This window comes from Panthera uncia, chromosome A2, assembly GCF_023721935.1.
Source record: "Panthera uncia isolate 11264 chromosome A2, Puncia_PCG_1.0, whole genome shotgun sequence".
In the NCBI taxonomy this organism is placed as follows: Eukaryota; Metazoa; Chordata; class Mammalia; order Carnivora; family Felidae; genus Panthera; species Panthera uncia.
The window spans coordinates 55,116,085-55,134,622 of record NC_064816.1 but is presented as its reverse complement, the minus strand read 5'-3'; the positions used below and the strand labels follow the sequence as shown (position 1 = coordinate 55,134,622).

General features: G+C 54.9%; 2 protein-coding genes across 4 annotated transcripts in view; one reads left to right on the top strand and one right to left on the bottom strand.

The window, feature by feature from the left end:
• Positions 1-563, bottom strand: part of GATA2 (GATA binding protein 2) — an 89,867-nt gene extending 89,304 nt beyond the window's left edge. The window contains exon 1 of one of the 2 annotated variants that reach the window (XM_049641114.1): positions 330-563. The gene's annotated coding sequence lies outside the window, so the exon portion shown is untranslated. The remainder of the gene's footprint in view (positions 1-329) is intronic. The other variant, XM_049641113.1, reaches the window with a different exon arrangement.
• Positions 564-1,753: 1,190 nt separating this feature from the next.
• On the top strand, positions 1,754-13,923 carry LOC125929694 (translation initiation factor IF-2-like). 2 transcript variants are annotated; one of them, XM_049641109.1, is made up of 3 exons: positions 1,754-2,044; positions 2,406-2,696; positions 3,574-4,813. In XM_049641109.1, exons 1-3 carry the CDS (start codon positions 1,837-1,839, stop codon positions 3,681-3,683), a joined length of 609 nt encoding a protein of 202 aa, XP_049497066.1. In that variant the 5' UTR covers positions 1,754-1,836; the 3' UTR covers positions 3,684-4,813. The 2 variants fall into 2 exon arrangements, 1 of the variants encoding a protein (XP_049497066.1); XR_007459939.1 differs by lacking the exon at positions 3,574-4,813 and adding an exon at positions 8,847-13,923 and having other exon boundaries at positions 1,754-2,696.
• Positions 13,924-18,538: the final 4,615 nt, after the last annotated feature.

Genomic DNA, 18,538 nt, shown 5'->3' with positions numbered 1-18,538 from the left:
AGACTGAAAGTTGAAGACAGGCGCCTGGGCACCCACTGGGCACATGATCTTAGCGACACGCACATACCTGCACTTGGCGCCGGATACACATACCAGGTTGACGACCCCCCCCGCAAAAAAAAAAACCACACACACTAAGCCCCAGCGGCTGGGCGCCAGCCTCCCCCCACCCCCGCCCCAGCTCACTCCCAGGAGGCACAATCAAGACCTCTCACCAAGGCACACCAAAGCAGTCACCCGAAGCCTGGCCCCGGCCTTGACCCACCGAAAGGACCTCTCAGAGCTTGGCGCGCCCCAGGCCCCCCGCCACTCTCGCACCCCAAACTTACACACGCAACGCCGCAGGGAGGGGGGCCACGGCCTCGGGGACGGAGGTTCAGCACCGGCGGGAGCCCCGGGAGTGGCGGGCTCAGGAACCGCGCTTCAGGCGGCTGGGCTCACGGAGTAGGAGCGGGGGACAGCGCGCGCCTCGGCCTCAGGCCCGCCCGGCTCCGGCCCCTCGGCATCCTCCGGCCGCCCTGGCGCCAGCTCGCGACTCCTGCACAGACATGAAGCGGGGGCCGTGCACGCCTAAGAAGCCTGCGCCAGCCAATCAGCGCCGCGCGCCGCCCAGCCTCCGCCCCCCATTGGCTGCGCCCGCAACTCCCGGACCGCCGGACTCCCGGACTGACCCGCAGGCCTGCCCCCCTCCGCCGGCGGGCCCCCTCCCAGCGCCCTCCCGGCGGCCCCTGCTGCCAGTGCCCCCCGCCGGGACCCTCACCCCACCGGCCGACTGCTGCGCCCCCTCTTGCGGACGCTCCTGGATCCGCCTAACCCCAAGACGCTCTTCCCAGTTACTAACCAACTGGGGACCCCCTCCCCGGCAGCCTGGGTCCCGCACCCTCTGGGCGTCTGGGTGTCCTCTCCCCAGGACCCCCGCTCTTCCACTCCCTCAGATCCCACCTCCTTTACCACTGAACGTGGCCAGTTGGAGTCCCAACTACCTACCCAGGCTGTTCCCTCCCCCGACTCGGGCTATGGCTGAGCAGGGGGTTGGGAGGACAGCTTCGAGACAGCAGGAGCGGTGAAGGGCAGGAACTACGGGGCTCGAGTGGGCACCTGGGCCTCGGACAAGAGACCGTTTAGGACTGTGCTTGACCGGGTGGAGGTGGCCTGGCTGGCGGCTCCAGAGAGGGGGAGGGGGCGTCCCCTTCCCGGGCGTGGCCTTCGCAGACCAACGGGCCGAACTGCCTGGGGCGAGGCCATGGAGACCCGGCCTGGCGCCGGCGCCGGCTCGAAGGAGACGCCTCCGGGCAGGAGAAGGCATTTCTCCCTCCTGGGGGTCCCTAAGGCGGCCCCTGGGGAGAGGGAGGCGATAGACTGAGAGCTCTGTCCCCTAAGTCACCTGGAACTGCTCTCCACACACCTCCAACGCACAGATCCAGCTCTGTGGGTGGAGTGGGCTCCCGTGCACAAATCTCCTTGCTTTCTCCCATTGTACAGACATAGGAGACCGAGGCTCGAAGGGAGCCTATGGCCGACTGGGGGGGGGGGGGGGGGTCGGAAACAAAGAACTTTGGGGAGACTGAGACAGGTGCGGGGGTAAGGGGGGAATAATCGTCGTCCTCCAGCCCCTCTCCCTTAGCTGGGTCTACGGCTCTCGTAGTGGGAGCCCAGAGGGATCCCAGGTGGGTCCGGGACAGGGGAGAGGGCGGGGGTCCGGGCCACCCCCGGGAGGGTGGGGGGAGGGGCGGCGGGATTGACAGTCGGTAATTGGGTAACTGGAGGCGGCTTCTCCGGCCGGGCGGCCCCGCCACCGCGACGCCGGGGCCCTGACGTCACCCGATTCGCCAGGAAATGAACTTTTTAATAATCCGAGGAGGGAGGAAAGCCCTTGGTCCCCTCGGCTCGGGGGGCTCCCGGCCAGGCCCAGCTCCGCGGGAGCGCCCGTCACCCTCTCCCAGACCAGCTCTGGGCAGCGCCGGGGGGCGCAGGCACAGGCTAGGGGCCTCCTCCTGCCTTTGCGTCCGGCTGTCCGTTGATCTGTCCGAGGCCCTGGCGGCAGGTAAAGACGCGGGGCTGGAAGCGCAGAGCCCCATTTGGCTGGGAACCAGCGCGTCTTGGGCGCTTGGGGACCCGCCTGCCCTGGCGGCCCGCTGCGCCTCCCGCTCCGCTCCACTCCGGGGCGCGCGGAGTCCGCCTGGTCTACTCGGAACTCCGCTCCGCATAAGAGGAGGCCGGCGCCAGCTGGGTAAAGCGCGCCGGGGCCGGGAGTGGGAGCGCGAGGCCGCGGGCGCCGGGCCTCTGCGGCCAGGCCGGGCAGGTGATTGGCCTCAGTGCCTTCCGGTTCGCGCTACCCGAAACGCGCGCGGTCTGGCCGGGACTCGCTGCCTCTCTGTTCGTCTGTCTCTCCTCCCTGCCTTTAGTTTATGATTCTTCATCAACGCGTAAAATGCAATCGTCGGAGCCTCGAGACTGTTTTGCGTCCCTGGAACCTAGGAGGAGCTTATCAAAGACACCGCCGCCCCGGGGACAATCCCTGGTGTCAGGCAAGACTGCCCGGCCAGCTCGAACCCCGGGACCCAGCTCAGGAGGCAGCCAGCCGCTTGCCAGACCCGGGGCCGCGAACGCCGGAGCCGAGCGGAAGATTTCCGTGGGTCTGCGATCCGCGCCTCGGCTCGCAGGGAGGTGGCTACTCTGGGCGCTCGGGAAAGCAGGTAATTCGCTTTATTTTCCCCAAAGGCGTGGTTCAAATTACCCCCGTTCGGGGTGGGTCTGCAGTTTAATCATTACGAACTCGGCTAAAAGCCCCTTCGAGGCAACCTGAAGCCCCTCTGGGGCAGCGTCTTGGGCCACCGCAGAAGTGGAGGTGACCAGCCTGGCCGGGCCCCCAGCCTGAACGACAGCCCTGAGCTGCCCGCTGGCCTGGCGCAGAAGCGAGCGCTGGCGGGGATTTAATTACCCCGCTCGGCGGCTCAGAAAATCGCCGCGCAGAGGAGCTTAGCAGGGCAGTTAAGCAATGCTTGAGCAGGGGCCTCGGGAGATCCGCACGAGTCTCCCTTCCCGCAATCCCGGCCTAGAGGGGAGGAAAAAAAAAGGGCGGGGGGGAGGGAGCCCTGCCAGGTCTCTTGAGGCCCCGAGGGTGCCTTCCTCCAAAAGGCAGGCAGGCAGGCAGCCGGCTTGGCGGAGGCCTCCACTATGGTTGGAGCTCCTGCGTTGGACGCGGGACTACTGCGTTCTCCCGCAGGAACGAACCCGCCTGGGAGAGAGAAGAGGGGCGCCAGGCAGGAGAAGGCCCAGCTGGTCAGTAAAACACACCTCCCCCATCATGAGTGTGTGTGTATGCCAGACAGACCAAGGGCCACTAGTCAGGCATCTTGCCCAGTAGGCAGCAAAGACCATCCTATCACTTGTACCCAAACAAACGTCCGGGGAGGCTCAGGGCAGCCCCCCCCCAATCAGCTTGGATTGTGGGGGGGCACCCTCACACATGAGGAAACAGATTTATTTCGGTTTATAGCCTGGGGCTTCAGGGTCTCCAGAACACCTTCAGAGGGATGTGACCCCTTTTCCATGTTTCTGTTGGTTACCAAGGGTTGTTGCTAATGCGGGTGCTGCGTTTTGATCGCACTGACAAGCTGTCACTTTCCTTACATGAGAACAAGACTTCAGGAAGGACTGGCGATGGGCAGCAGAGAAACTGAATGTTCCAACAGCCTTTTTCAAGGAGCCTGAGATTCCCCGAGAAAGCATGGGTCCTAACGGCTCAAGATGCTTTCTCCGGGGAGCTGGAGGCTCAGGGATCTGAGGCCAGGTTCTAGTGGGCCTCACCCACCGGCCTCGGCTCTCAGCTGCCCCTGCCCGGTCTTCCCCTCCCCTCCGTGCCCTTTGTTTAAACTTCCCTCATCCAAGGTGGCCCCTCTGGGACCATAAGTTTGCCCTCTCTTTGTAACCTAATTCTTCTCGCCTTTTCCTATGGGCATCTAATTGGCCAGCGGTGGAGGGGAGATTCAAAGAAATCAGTTTGCTTAAGGACTGTCTTCCATAGGGATATTTAATTGGCAACCCAGCGACCTTCGAGCCCCACACTGGGGATGTGCCTTGAGGGGTACTGAGGAGGAAGAGGGGGCCTGCTTTAGCCAGAGGGGTTCAGAAGTTCCCATAGGGTAAGGCCTCAAATCTGCTCAGGCCTGCAGCCATCCCCCCCACCCAGGGGTTCTGCAATGGAGGGACCAGGACTCCAACAGCCCCTTCTGCTCGCTGGGGTTCATTTTCAGCTCCCCAAATGTGAAGGCTTCTTCTCCTCTGGGCTCCATGATGGCTTTCCCACCCTTTACGTCTTTAGGGCCGTTTCAAATCGTAAAACCCGGGCTGAGAAGTCTCAGCGCCCTGGGCTGAGGTGCCTGCGAGATCATGTATCTCCTTACCAGGTTCTAACCACCCACCTCCAAGCCGTACAGCCTGCCCCATAGGCCTTGCTGAGACCTGCAGACAATCGGTCAGCGTTTCTCCTTCCTTCAAGCACAGGCACGGTTTACTCAGCCTGGCGGTCCTGCGGCCCGGCAGCATGACAACTGGTAAATCCGTTTCGTTAGACGCAATTTGTTTGCAATTTGTCGACCCGGCTGGGAAACTCTCTCCAGACGCCTGGGTAGCCGCAACGGCCCTACCTGCTTCTCAAATCCTGCCCACTCATAAACGAATCCCAGCTCTAGGTGCCTGTGTAGACCCGGAGCTCACCGCCAGATGTTCCCGATCCCCGGGAGACGTAGCTTTTTCCAAAACAACGAATTTCCTTCCGTGTTTTCCGGGAAAGGAGCGGCCGCCACTCCCGGGGGCCCTGAACGCCGGATCTTTCCCCTTGCGGTTGGGGCAACCTGGAGTTCAAGCCTGGCCGCCGCCGAAGGATTCTGAATGCCCGGCGTCCAGAAAGACCCAGACCGCCGCCGTCTACGCCTCCCGGCGGCAGATCTCGGAGCCCGCGGCGGCCCCATTCTTATTGAAATCCCACTAAACAGATTCCGGCTCCGGCTTGGGGCAGGGGGGAGACTTCCAGACCCGGCGCTCTCCCCCACCCGCACCCAGCCACACAGGATAAAGGGCCGCGGGGCGCAGCGCGCGGGGGCGCACGCAGGAGCGAGCCGGGTTAAGCCGCGCAAAGCCGGCGCACGGGACCAGCCGGCAGGTGCAGCCGCGGCTCGGCGGCCGGGCTTGGGCGCCTCCGCCGCCTTGGCCCGGAGGTGGGGGCGGCCGAGACAAAGACCCCAGCTCGGGGGCCGGGAGGTGGGGCGCTTTGCGAGGCATCGGGAATAACCGGGGCTCGCGGCCTATGTGTGGCTGCATCCGAGAAATGGGAAAACAAGAGGCCCGACGCGGGCCTACTGTCCTCGACTCCGCAAATACTCCCTCAGCATCAGGCCCCTATGACCTGGGGTTCGAGCCGCTGGTACGACCAGGGCGAACCCCGAAGGCCACAAGTCAGGGGCCACGGGCTAGGGGGACTGCGTTTGGGGGGCCGGGTGGTTCAAACCTGGGGACTAGAAGGGCCCTGGGGCCAGGCGGAGGTGGGGGTACTTACCCAGCGAGGTGCGGCGGGCGGCGCCCCCGGGTGGACGGGGCCGGAGCGGAGCGGGGCGCACAGCGCGGTGCGTGGCTAGGTGGGCCCACAGGACCCCGGTGCGAGCTGTCGGCGTTCACCAGCAGGGCCCGGGTGGCGCGCCGAGTGGCCGCATGGTGCGCGGCGGGCCGCTTTTGTTCGCCTGGTGGCCGACGGGGGCCGGCTGGGGTGGGGGCGAAGGCAGCCTGGAGATAGAGACGAGCGGCGAGCCCGGGCGGCGCTGGCCTCGTTACCTCCCTCTCGCTCCCGCTGCCTCTCCCTCCCCTCCCCCGGCCGCAGCGGCCGCTGCTTTTTATTTCGACAGCACTTTGAGGGGGCGGGAGCGCCGCAGGGGGGCAGGAGGGTGCCCAGAGCTCTGCGCCCCGTTTCCCTGGTCCAGCCGCCGGGCGGCAGGCCGAGGGCCGGAAGGCACTCAAGGCGCAATACCTTACTCGCCCATACTCCAGACTACTCCCGCCCTCGCAGGGGCGCAGGAATGAGCACCTATTCTCTCAGGGGTGTAAACTCAGAAAGCCCGGGACGTCTCTTTTTCGAGACTCTCCCCGGGGACCCTCATGAGCCGTGGCCACAAACGCTCACACACGTACACAGCCGCCTGCTCCTCCTTCTCCAATTCGCTTCCAGTAGTGCTCACACATGCACACTTCTGTGCACACGCGTTAGCACACACAGTTGTGGCTACGTGGAAATTCTCAGCCAGGAGATCTGGGTCACACTGACATGCACGCGGGCATACACCCAAATGTAGCTTGACAATCTGGCACACACACGTGCACGCACACACACACACACACACACACACACACACCTCCCTAACTTCCAGGCTGATTTTGGCTAAATGTAGACACATGGCCTTTCCCTTCCAAGCCACCTATACCCTCGCCCCAATTCCCAAACTCCCAAGGAGACCAGAGCATTTCAGGAGTGGAGTTTGAGGCGGCCCCCTGGCCCATCCCCAAGGAACCCTCTCAGGAAAGAGAGGGAGTAGAGGGCTTGTCCTCGGAAGGCTGGGCAGAGGAGCTGGGGTGTGGGAATCTTCACCCCAAGAATGCTAGGGGAATCTGGCCCTTGAACTTCCAAAGTCCCTACATCAAAATTCAACTCCACAGTGGGGGTCCTCCGCTCCCCACCCCCCCTGCCCCGTCCCATTCCAGCTGCCCTGGGGAGTGAAAGTGGTCTGGGGATCTTCGGCCCAGAGAGAAAGTGCTTTGCTTTGGAAGGACTGGGAAGTCCCTGGTCCTGGGAAAACTAGTGTGTGCCCGAGAGAAGTGTCCAGCCCCCCCATCTCTGTGGCCATCTGCTATCTGTGGGTCTTTCTTTGAAGCTGATAGACGTGTATGTGCTGTGTGCGCTCGGGAGAAGATCTATCCTGAGGGCCCCTGTGTGTCTGTGTGCATCTGTGAGCACGTGGGAAGTCTACAAAACTGAGTATATTAGCACGCCCATTTCTTCTTGCGGGTCCCTGGGAGTTTTATATCGAGAGTCTGTGTTCTGTGGGTCCCTGAGAGTTTGTGCTTCATTATGTGTGGCTGTTTCAGAGCATGACCCCAAAAGTGCCTGTGGGAGAGTGTGTCTGTGGAACTGGATGTGTGTCCCTGTGGCTGTGTATCTGTGAGATCATTGTGTTCGTGAATCATATGATGGGAAGTGGGTATTTCCAAGTGTTTATTTATAAATTGGTGTGTGTCCCTATGTGGGTCGGTAGCAGTGTGTGTCTGGGTATCCTGTGTCTATGAATCGGAGCGTGTGTGCGTGTGTGTATGTTCTGTCCGTCTTTAACAGCACTGGGTATTGGGCGTGTAACGTTGTATCTTTGGACGGATGATAGGAGCGTGGACAGTGTATCCAAGTGTGTCTGCATATCTGTCTACAGCTCCACGTATGAACTGATACGTGTTGGGGTGGGTGTTTGTGTCTGTTTATCTAGGGTGTGGACATCTGTGTGTATGAATGTATCTTGGAACTATGTGTATGTACTTCTCTACCCAGTACTACCCTGGGTCTGTCGTCTGGGGAGGCATGTGTCTCTGGGTGACACATATACTGTGTGTCTTCCCAGATCACCCACCATCCCTAACCAGCAGGGCAGGCGGCCAGTGGAGCTCTGGGGTGCCATTTGCCAGGGCACTCTCTGTCTGTCTGTGGGAGGGGGAGATGAGCTGATAAGGCTTATCTGCCGACGCCAGCGCCATGCTGAATAACTGCTCTAATGAGGTGGCCTCACTGGGACCACCCGCTCCCAAGGCCCCCAGCCTCACCAGGGAGGGGCATGAGGGAGCCAGTTCGGGGGCACAAGAGCAAATCCCCGTGAACCCAGCAGCGCCTGAGTGTCTACCGAGGCTTTTCTAGTTCTGTCTTGTTTCTTCAGAGGGGGGTTCCAGTCTTACACCCCCACCCCACCTGCCATCTCTCTGCTGGGCTGGGCTGGCCTCTGGTCTGCTGTCAGGAATACAGTCTTAAGAGGGTAGGGGGTGTGGATTAAGAGACATGGAGGCCCAGGGATGGAAAGACCCAGAGAAGGGAGAGGAGGACAGGGAGACCCGAGGACAGATTTTAAAAAGCACCGGCCATAGAGGGACAGAGACGCCAGTAGGGGCTGGAGGGGTGGGATGGGGACACGCAGGAACAGACAAAACCAAACTTAAAAGTGGCAGAAAGAGTCGGAGCGATGGGAACAAAAGCAGCAAACGCGCTAACCAGACACAGCCATGAACAGAGAAACAAGGGAGGAGAGATACAGAGAGGAGAGAGAGAGCAAAACACAACAAAAACAGAGGTATGGGAAGGGAGAAGGGAACCCAGGCAGGTTCCCAGAGCAGTGGGGAGAAGAGGGAGAGCGGGAAGGGCCCCAAAGAGAACGAGGGAAAAGTAGGGAGGCCGAAGACGGGCTGGGTGGGACGGACAGACCGATTGGAGGACAGCGGCAGTGCCGAGCGCCGCGCGGACGCGAGCGCGGGAGGCCGAGCGCCAGGCTGCGGACCGGGAGGGCGTGAGCGCAGAGCCCGCGGGCCGGGCGGGGCACCGAGGCGCGGGCGGCGGTGGCGGGCAGGGGGGTCCAAGCGGGGCTGCGCCGCTGTCCGGGGTAATTTTTCATCTCGGCCGGCTAATCTTTGTTCCCGGCGAAGATAATGAATAGCCAATCGTTATCTGCCCGGCTCCCGGAGGCTGCCCGAGAATGGGGTTGTACAGGGCTGGGAATTGTTTCCAAAGTGCCGCGGAATAAATGGTGTTCCTTATCTCTGCCTTCCAGATTATCGGAGCCCTTTCAGAGCGCGCACAACAAATGCGCCCGCCATCGAATGCATCATTTACCACCGCAGATCCGCGCGCTGATGGGCAGGCAGATAGCCGTCCGCGGGGGGCACGCCGGGCGCCCTGTGCCCGCGCCGCCTGCCTGCCTGCTTGCCTGCCTGCCGGGGGCACCCGCGCGTGCGCCCCCGGGTGTGCCTGGCATGTTTGCATGGACATTCGCGTGTGCCAGTGGATGGGCACTGAACAAGAAAGGGTATTGGTGTGCATGCGGGCATGTCAAAGAAGTGTGCTACAAGAAAGCGCAGGTGTGCAAGCCCATGCTCACGGGCGTGGTGGGCGTGTGTGCTGTGAATGCCTGGGGGGGGGCAGCTGAGGCTGTTGGAGGGTGCACAGAGGAGGGGGTATTGCACGTGAGTGCGTAGGCACGAGTGTCACTCAGGGTGGGAAGGCAGGTGTGTGAAGGAGTGGGTGTGCAAATCCGTGTGTACAGGTGTGGTGGATGAGCGTATTGAGTGCCACAACGTACCTGCCCTCGAGGAGGCCGTTGAGGAGTGCACACAGGAGGCGGTGTCATCTGCCACTAGGTCGCGTGCGAATGTGTATATTCAGACACGGGTGTGTGCCTGCAGGTGTCGACCCTACTCAGTGCTCTGGGTTCCTACGTGCCTGTAAGCATGCGCATCCGTGCATTCCTGTGACTGTCAGGAGTGAGTGTGCCGCGGGTCAGAGTTCACCCCAGTGTGTGCCTTCGGGGTGCACGGATCTGTGTGAGGGTGGTTGTGTTGTTGTGCATCTATATGCCTGGGTGTGCCCGGTGTGCCGTAGGAGGGGCCGGGGGAAGGGCGGTCGTTGGGGCCTGTCCCTGCGCCTGCCTGGGTAGGCTCAGGACACACGGGCCGGGACCCCTCTCCAGCGTGGGAAAGAGACAGCCAGAGGGGAGAGAATGGTGTGCGCGGGTGCGACAGACTCCACAGCAAAAGGGGTGGAATGTGCTAGTGACAGAAAACGGGGTGTGGGGGCGTGTAAGGGAGAAAGGTCTTCGAGGAGTTTGGGGACACCCAGGGGTCCCAATAGCCTCAACAGGCATGCCCTGCCGGAGGCCCCAGAGCTCCCCGCTCCGGACCTAGGGAAAGAGAGACCCGAGCCCCGCCGCCTGAGGTCCCCGCGCAGTGAGTGACACGCGCCGCCGACAAAGGCTGTATTTTTCCAGGCTCGCGCCCCGCCCGCGCGCGCGCGATGGTCCCCATGGCGACGCAGATAGCGCCGCAGCCATTTTCCCTATCTCCCCGGAGTCTATTATACGGCGGGATTAGCTCATCTCCAGGCAGGTCAAACCCAAAGTCACACAACCTGCGGCGCGGGCCCCGCCCCCCGCCCGGCCGCCCCTCCCCCGCCGGGGTCCGGTCTCTGCCAGGCGACCCTCGAGCTAAGGCCCTTGCGCAGGCGCAGAGCGCCACCTGGCGGCCACGGGTGGCCCGAGTTGGGGTCTCCGGGAGCCGGCAGCCTGAACCGGAGTCACCAGGCAGAAGAGCTGTGGCAGGGGTCCTTTCCTCCAGGAGGTGGACTCTCCCAGAAGCTGGGGCTTTGTTTTGTCACTGCTGTGTCCCCAGGGCTGGGCTGACGCACGGTAGATGCTCCTTAAGTGTTTCTTGAAAGGAGAGATGGATGGCAGGAAATTACAGACCCAGCAAACTGTCAAAGGTCACGCAGCTTAGTTGGCCACAAGAAATCACTTCTTAGACTGTATCCACTGAATTTAGAATAAAAGCCAAACTGTGCAATAGCCTTTGCTGACCACTCAGACCTGGTTTCCCCCTTGCTCCAGCGGGAGCAGCCTACCTTCTGTTCTTTGAACAAACCAGAACATTCCCACTCTCAGGCCTTTGTGTCTGCTGCCCCTTTTACCAAGAGTGTATTCTGCCTCTGCTCAGATGGCACCCCTCAGAGAGCAAAAACCGAGCCTTCCGACTTTCCTTGGTCGGCATTAGGCATTTCTTTTACAGTAAGGACTTACCACATTGCAAAATAGTCTCCTCTCAGGGTGTGCCTGCAGCCAGCTCCCCTGCTCCCTTGGAATGCTAGGCTCCCTGGGGAAAGGGAGTCTGTTTTGCTTCCCAGCAGTAGCTCAGAGGCTGGGGTCTCCTCTGACAACTGGTTGGCGTTAGTCACAACTTAGGGAATGAGTGAATGAGGACAAGGAGAGGCCAGAGCAAGTGAGCCAGACCATGCCCTGCTATCTTTATCATTTCTCCTTACTATTATACCATTCCCCCCCCCCGCCCCCGCCTTAGCTGCCCCTGTGTTTTGCTCACCCCAGTCCCAGGATGCCTGCTCCCACCAGCAAGTCCAGAGGGGCCCGGATATTTAAGGGAGAGAGCACCATGGAGGCCCCTCCACAAGGTTGGCCTGCCTTGCCTGGGGGGGGGGGGGGGGGGGGGGAGAGAACACTTCTCACCCTTCACCCTGCATTCTCAGGGAACCGTGGTCTCTCTGGGAAGGCCGGGGCTGCCGGTTGAGACTTCACTCATGATACAAGATAATTATACCTGAGTTGTCATGAGGCGGTGATGATTAATTGCCGTGCATGAGTCATGGATGGCGAAATATCGAGAACGGAGAGAAGGCCACAGCCCGACTGGGCTTCCAGGTGGGAATCCAGCCAGCCCGTCTCCAGGCCAGAAGGGGCTAATCAGGCACTAGGCCAAGCCTCGCCCTGCTCAGGTGGGCCGGTGACAAACCCTGTGAGAGGCTTTGCCCGAGGACTCGGAGAATTGGTGCTCTGTTCTGTCAGAAGTGCCCCAGTTGCCTCCCAGAAGAGGAGCTCCCGGGCCACTCCCCCCAACCTACACACTCACACCCTTTCTGGCCAGGTGGCCTTAGGCAATCACTTTCCTACTCTGAGCCTCAGGCCTGCTTCCGCAACCTTCCTTCCCGGGTTATTATGAGAATTACTCGTGAGCATGTATTTAAAGAGTTGTAGGGGCACCTGGGTGGCTCATTTGAATAAGCAGCCGACTCTTGATTGTGGCTCAGGTCATGATCTCTCTAATCGTGAGTTCGAGCCCCAAATCGGGCTCTGCACTGATAGTTCGGAGCCTGCTTGAGATTGTCTCTCTCTCCTCCTGTCTGCCCCTCCCCGGCTCATGCTGTCTCTATCCCTCTCAAAGTAAATATATAAACTTAAAAAAAAAAAAAGAGTTGGGGTGCCTGGGTGGCTCAATCAATTATGCGTCCAACTTTGGCTCAGGTCCTGATCTCACAGTTCATGAGTTCGAGCCCCACATCGGGCCTCTCTGGTGTCAGTGAGGAGCCCGCTTGGGATCCTGTCTCCCTCTCTCACTGCCCTTCCCCTGCTCTCCCTCTCCCTCAAAAAATAAACATTAAAAAAATAAGTTAATTAAAGAAAATAATGTATCTGGCCACACGGTTTGGCACTGTGGGTATACGGTATTGAATAAAACCACCATGGTGCCTGGCCCTCAGACGTAACCACACAGATTAACACATCATCAAAACTTGTGATAGGAACCCTGAGGGTCAAGGAACACATATTTACAGATACCGGATCCAAGCTTATTTGCAGAGACCAACTCTGGGTCAGGTCCTGTGCCGAAAGGTGGGGGCCTGGAATGAAACCAGATACTGCCCAACTCACTGTGGGCAGAAACCAAATACTGTCACTGTGGGCAGACAACTCACAGGATGGTGGAGATGCAGACACATTAATAGATTCTGTTCATTCCAGCCGATAAGAATTAGAAGCACAGGGTGCTTGAAGGAGTGACACTTAACCCTAGTTTGAGAGCATAATATATAAAGAGGGCCAACAAATCAATAAGGCAAAAATACAACCGAAAAAATCAGGCCAGGTGTATGAAAAGAAAGTTCACAGAAAAGGAACTCGACACAGCTCTTAGATGGATGGAAACATACTCAGTCTCACTCAGAGAAACGAAGATGTAAAACACATTGAAAGATTTGGGAAGAGAGAAATGTTCTAAAGTCGGATTGTAGTGATGCCTGCAACTCCATAAATTTGCTAAAATTCATGAAACGTCCATTTAAAACGAATAAACTTTATGGTGTGTAAATTATACCACATAATGCTGTTTAAACACACATCTTAAAATACTTTGAGATGCCATTTTATATCAATCAGTATTAGCCACACCCAAACATTCGATTACATGATATGTTCCTGCAGGGGAGTGCCAACTGATGCAGTCTTGGGGTGGGACGGGCAATGCGACACGATTACAAACACGTTTATGCTTTGAACCAAGAGTTTCGTTTACAGGATACAGAGAGGCTCTTACACTTGTGGAATTTGTAAGGAAATTCACTGCAGCCTTGTACATTATGGCAAATGATTGCAAATGAAAGATGCTTATCTAGAAGAGAGGTTAAAAGTATAGTCATACAACCAAACAGTGCAATGTTATGCTGCTATCATGAAGAGAGAGAGAGAGAGAGAGAAGAGAAAGAGAGAGAGAGGGGGGAAAGGGAGTGGGGGAAGGAAAGAAGGAAGGGAAGGAGGGAGGGAGGGAGGGACAAAAGAAGAAAGAAAGGGGAAGCTTTTTATGTAAGGATATTGAATGATCTGGGGCACCTGGGTGGCTCAGTCAGAAGTGTCTGACTTTGAACTGTCTGACTTCGACTCCAGTCATGATCTCATGGTTCATGAGTTCGAGCCCAGCGTCAGGTTCTGTGCTGACGGTGTGGAGCCAGCTTGGATCCTTCTGTCTCCCTCTCTCTGCCCCTCCCCCCGCCAAAAAATAAATAAACATTTTTTATTTTACTTATTTTTTTCAAAATAGCTTTTTTAATTTTTTTAAAGCTTATTTGTTTATTTTGAGAGAGAGAGAGAGAGAGCCCGAGTGCAAGTGGGGAAGGGGCAGAGAGAGAGAGGGAGAGAGAGAATCCCAAGCAGGTTGCACACCACCAGTGCAGAGCTCAACACAGGGCTCGAACTCACAAACTGCGAGACCTTGACCTGAGACAAAATCTGACGCCTAACCAACCGAGCCACCCAGGTGCCTCTCAAAATAGTTTTTATATAGTACTTGACTAGTTAAAATGATAGTTTCAGAACCCTAATGCGAGCATTTTCACTAACATACCAGAATGCCCAATTGAGACAGCTAGGAACTTTATGAAGAGAATGTAGCTGGAAACATGCCCCCTCTTTTCTGCTGTCCTCTCATTACTTATACCTAAGAAGCCATCTTCCTCTGGTGGTTTTTAATCTCAGGACAGAAGCAATTACTTAAATATTTCTGAGCTCTCCTCCTATGTAATACCTTTAATTTTTACTGATTGGTCATGATTCTTTTATTTAATTTATTTTGTAAATTTACATCCAAGTTAATTAGCATATAGTGCAACAATGATCTCAGGAGTAGATTCCTTAGTGCCCCTTGCCCATTTAGCCCACCCCCCCCCCCAACCCCTCCCATAACCCTCAGTTTGTTCTCCATTTTTATGAGTCTCTTCTGTTTTGTCCCCCTCCCTGTTTTTATATTATTTTTGCTTCCCTTCCCTTGTGTTCGTCTGTTTTGTATCTGAAAGTTCTCATATGAGTGAAGTCATAGGGTATTTGTCTTTCTCTGACTAATTTCACTTAGCATAATACCCTCTAGTTCCATCCACGTAGTTGCAAAGGGCAAGATTTCATTCTTTTTGATTGCCGAGTAATACTCCATTGTATCTGTATACCACATCTTCTTTATCCATTCATCCATCGATGGACATTTGGGCTCTTTCCATACTTTGGCTATTGTTGATAGAGCTGCTATCAACATTGGGGTGCACGTGCCCCTTCGAAACAGCACACCTCTATCCCTTGGATAAATACCTAGTAGTGCCATTGCTGGGTCATAGAGTAGTTCTATTTTTAGTTTTTTGAGGAACCTCCATACTGTTTTCCAGAGTGGCTGCCCCAGTTTGCTTTCCCACCAGCAGTGCAAAAAGGATCCTCTCTCTCCACATCCTCGCCAACATCTATTGTTGCCTGAGTTGTTAATGTTAGCCATTCTGACAGGTGTGAGGTGGTATCTCATTGTGGTTTTGATTTGTACTTCCCTGATGATGAGAGATGTTGAGCATTTTTTCATGTGTCGGTTGGCCATCTGGATGTCTTCTTTGGAGAAGTGTCTATTCCTGTCTTTTGCCCATTTCTTCACTGGATTATTTGTTTTTGGAGTGTTGAGTTGGATAAGTTCTTTACAGATTTTGGATTCTGACCCTTTATCTGATATGTCGTTTGCAAATATCTTCTCCCATTCCGTTGGATGCCTTTTAGTTTTGCTGATTGTTTCCTTCTCTGTGCAGACGCTTTTTATTTTGATGAGGTCCCAATAGTTCATTTTTGCTTTGGTTTCCCTTACCTCCGGAGACATGTTGAGTAAGAAGTTGCTGTGGAGGGGCGCCTGGGTGGCGCAGTCGGTTAAGCGTCCGACTTCAGCCAGGTCACGATCTCGCGGTCCGTGAGTTCGAGCCCCGCGTCAGGCTCTGGGCTGATGGCTCGGAGCCTGGAGCCTGTTTCCGATTCTGTGTCTCCCTCTCTCTCTGCCCCTCCCCCGTTCATGCTCTGTCTCTCTCTGTCCCAAAAATAAATAAAAAACGTTGAAAAAAAAAATTTTAAAAAAAATAAAAATAAAAAAAAAAAGAAGTTGCTGTGGCCAAGGTCAAAGAGGTTTTTGCCTGCTTTCTCCTCGAGGATTTTGATGGCTTCCTGTCTTACATTGAGGTCTTTCATCCATTTTGAGTTTAGTTTTGTGTATGGTATAAGAAAGTGGTCCCAGTTCATTTTTCCACACACGTTGCTATCCAGTTTTCCCAGCACCACTTGCTGAAAAGACTGCATTCCATTAAATATTCTTTCCTGCTTTGTCAAAGATTAGTTGGCCCTATGTTTGTGGGTCCATTTCTGGGTTCTCTATTCTGTTCCATTGGTCTGAATGTCTGTTCTTGTGCCAGTACCATACTGTCTTGATGATGACAGCTTTGTAATACAGCTTGAAGTCTGAAACAAACATTTTTTTAAAAAGGATAAGGGCAGCTGGGTGGCACAGTCGGTTAAGTGTTCAAGTCTTCACATCGGCTCAGGTCATGATCTCACGGTTTGTGAGTCTGAGCCCCACATCGGGCTCTGTGCTGGCAGCACGGAGCCTGCTTGGGGCTCTGTCTCCCTCTCTCTCTGCCCCTCCCCTGCTTGCTCTCTATCTCTGTCTCTCAAAATAAATAAAAACAATAAACTTTAAAAAATTTAAAAAGGATATTGAATGATCCCCAAATAGATTTAGTAGAGAAATAAAAGTGCAGAAGAGTGTGGTCTGCTACCATTTGATTAAAACTGGGATAAGGAAAGAACATATATACATATTTGCTTACATATTGATGGACTTTCTCTGGATGGAAAACAAAAGAAACCATTAACAATTGCTGGCACCTACAAAAGGACCAAGGTGTGGGTGGCCAAGGATAGGGATTGGAGAAGACTTTTTACTGTGTAAACTTCTATTTCTGTTGAACTTCCACAGATAGAGACTGAGTTAGAGATAGATATATACATTCATGCCTCCTCACATGTATTTCCATATATATCCCATACAAAAAAATAAAGACTAAAAACAAAAATGAAAAAAGAGCTTTTTGTTAAAAATAAATAAATACAGATGGGAGGGGCGCCTGGGTGGGTCAGTCGATTAAGCGTCTGACTTCAGCTCAGGTCATGATCTCACGGCCTGTGAATTTGAGCCCTGTGTCGGGATCTGTGCTGACACCTCAGAGCCTGGAACCTGTTTTGGATTCTGTGTCTCCGTCTCTCTCTGCCCCTCCCCTGCCCATGCTCTGTCTCTCTCTGTCTCAAAAATAAATAAACATTAAAAAAAAATGGGGGGGTGGTGCCTGGCTGGCTCAGTCGGTTGAACGTCAGACTTGGGCTCAGGTCATGATCTCACGGCCTGTGAGTTCAAGCGCCGAGTCGGGCTCTGTGCTGACAGGTCAGAGCCTGGAGCCTGCTTCGAATTCTGTCTCTCCCTCTCTCTCTGCCCCTCCCATACTCATGCTCGGGTGCGTGCTCTCTCTCTCTCGCTCACTCGCTCGCTCTCTCAAAAATATATAAAACATTAAAAATTTTTTTAATTATTAATAAAATAAAATAAAGATGGAGTTTGCCAAGAAAAGTCAGGAGAGAAATTTCCCATCGCTGACTACAATGTAGAGAAACCAGAATTCTCCTGCTCTATTGGCCAGAATGTAAACTGGTATAAGTATTTTGCAGGATAGTTTGGTTGTACCTAGTGAAGTTGAAGATATAAATGCCACACGACCCAGCAATTCCTCTTCTAGGCATGTGAGAAATCTCACATGAACAAAAGACATGTGGGCAAAGATATTCATGGGGCACTGTTTGCTAAAAAAAAAAAAAAATCAAAAGAGACTTTGGGGGCACCTGGGTGGCTCCATTGGTTGAACATCCAACTTCGGCTCAGGTCGTGATCTGGCGGTTCGTGAGTTTGAGCCTCGCATCGGGCTCGCTGCTGTCAGCCTGTCAGCACAGAGCCCACTTCAGATCCTCTGTCCCCTCTCTCTGTCCCTCCCCGGCTTGCGCTCTCTCAAAAATCAATAAGCATTAAAAAAAGAGAGGGAGACTTTGGATGCAAGCTAATGGCCCATCTTGAGGGTACTGGATAAACAACTAGAAAGTTCTTTGGATGGAATGCTATACAGCAGTCACATTGTCTGGAAGGGAGAAGGCACATAATGTTTTAGCCAAAGAAAGAACTGGCAGAATTTTAAACACGAAACAGTCCTGTGTGTTGTTTATGGAGATGAAGCATATAAATAAAAGTATAGAAACATAAATGGAATTAAATCTTCTGGAAGATCCCAAAATAAGACCTGGAAAAGAGCAAAAGCCATGCCATGTTCCTGGAAGGGAATACCGTAAAATGTCAATTCCTCCATATTTTCTGTGTCAATTTAATGTAATTCAAATTAGAATACGATTAGGGTGTTTTTTTTTTTCAAAACTGGATGAAATGACCTCAAAGATCGTGTGGCAGCATACATACCCAAGAATAACCAAAGAAAATCGGAAAAAGAATAACATGGGTTTTTTTTTCACCTCACCAGAAAGAAGAGCATACTATAGAGCCGCTGTAATCAAATCAACATGGCATTGGCACAAGACTGGGCAACGGGAAAGAAGAGAGAACCCCCAAATAGATCCTAGTATATGTAAGAATGTGATTCTTGACAAAGGTAGTATTTCAGTTCAGTTGGGGAAGGGTAGATCGTGAAATACTCAGTGCTGGCACAGGTGAATATCTATCTGGAAGAAAATAAAATTGGACCCCTCATATACCTAAATAAATTCCAGATGGATTAAAAAATTTAATGTGAAAAATAAATGCCTTGCAAAGAAACTCCCAGAGGCGACACTGGAGACCTGGCCAGGAGAGTAGCATATGCGAACACCAGGGGGAAAAGGACTCAGCGTGTTCTGGAAAAAGCAGATATTCAAGATGGCCGGGGCAAAGGGGAGGCCCAGGTGTGTGGAAAGCCTCCCCAAAGCCTGGCCACACGAACTACCATCTTCAGAATTGTTTGCCATACCTTTTCACCCCTGTGCTATTTCTTTAATCTTTTTTTTTTTTTTTAAGTAGGTTTCATGTGGGGCACCTG

Coding starts and splice junctions, on each gene's coding strand:
- LOC125929694 (XM_049641109.1), top strand. CDS start 1,837: ATGAACTTTTTAATAATCCGAGGAGGGAGGAAAGCCCTTGGTCCCCTC. Junction 2,045..2,405: donor GTCCGAGGCCCTGGCGGCAG/GTAAAGACGCGG, acceptor CCCTGCCTTTAG/TTTATGATTCTTCATCAACG. Junction 2,697..3,573: donor CTGGGCGCTCGGGAAAGCAG/GTAATTCGCTTT, acceptor TTGGTTACCAAG/GGTTGTTGCTAATGCGGGTG.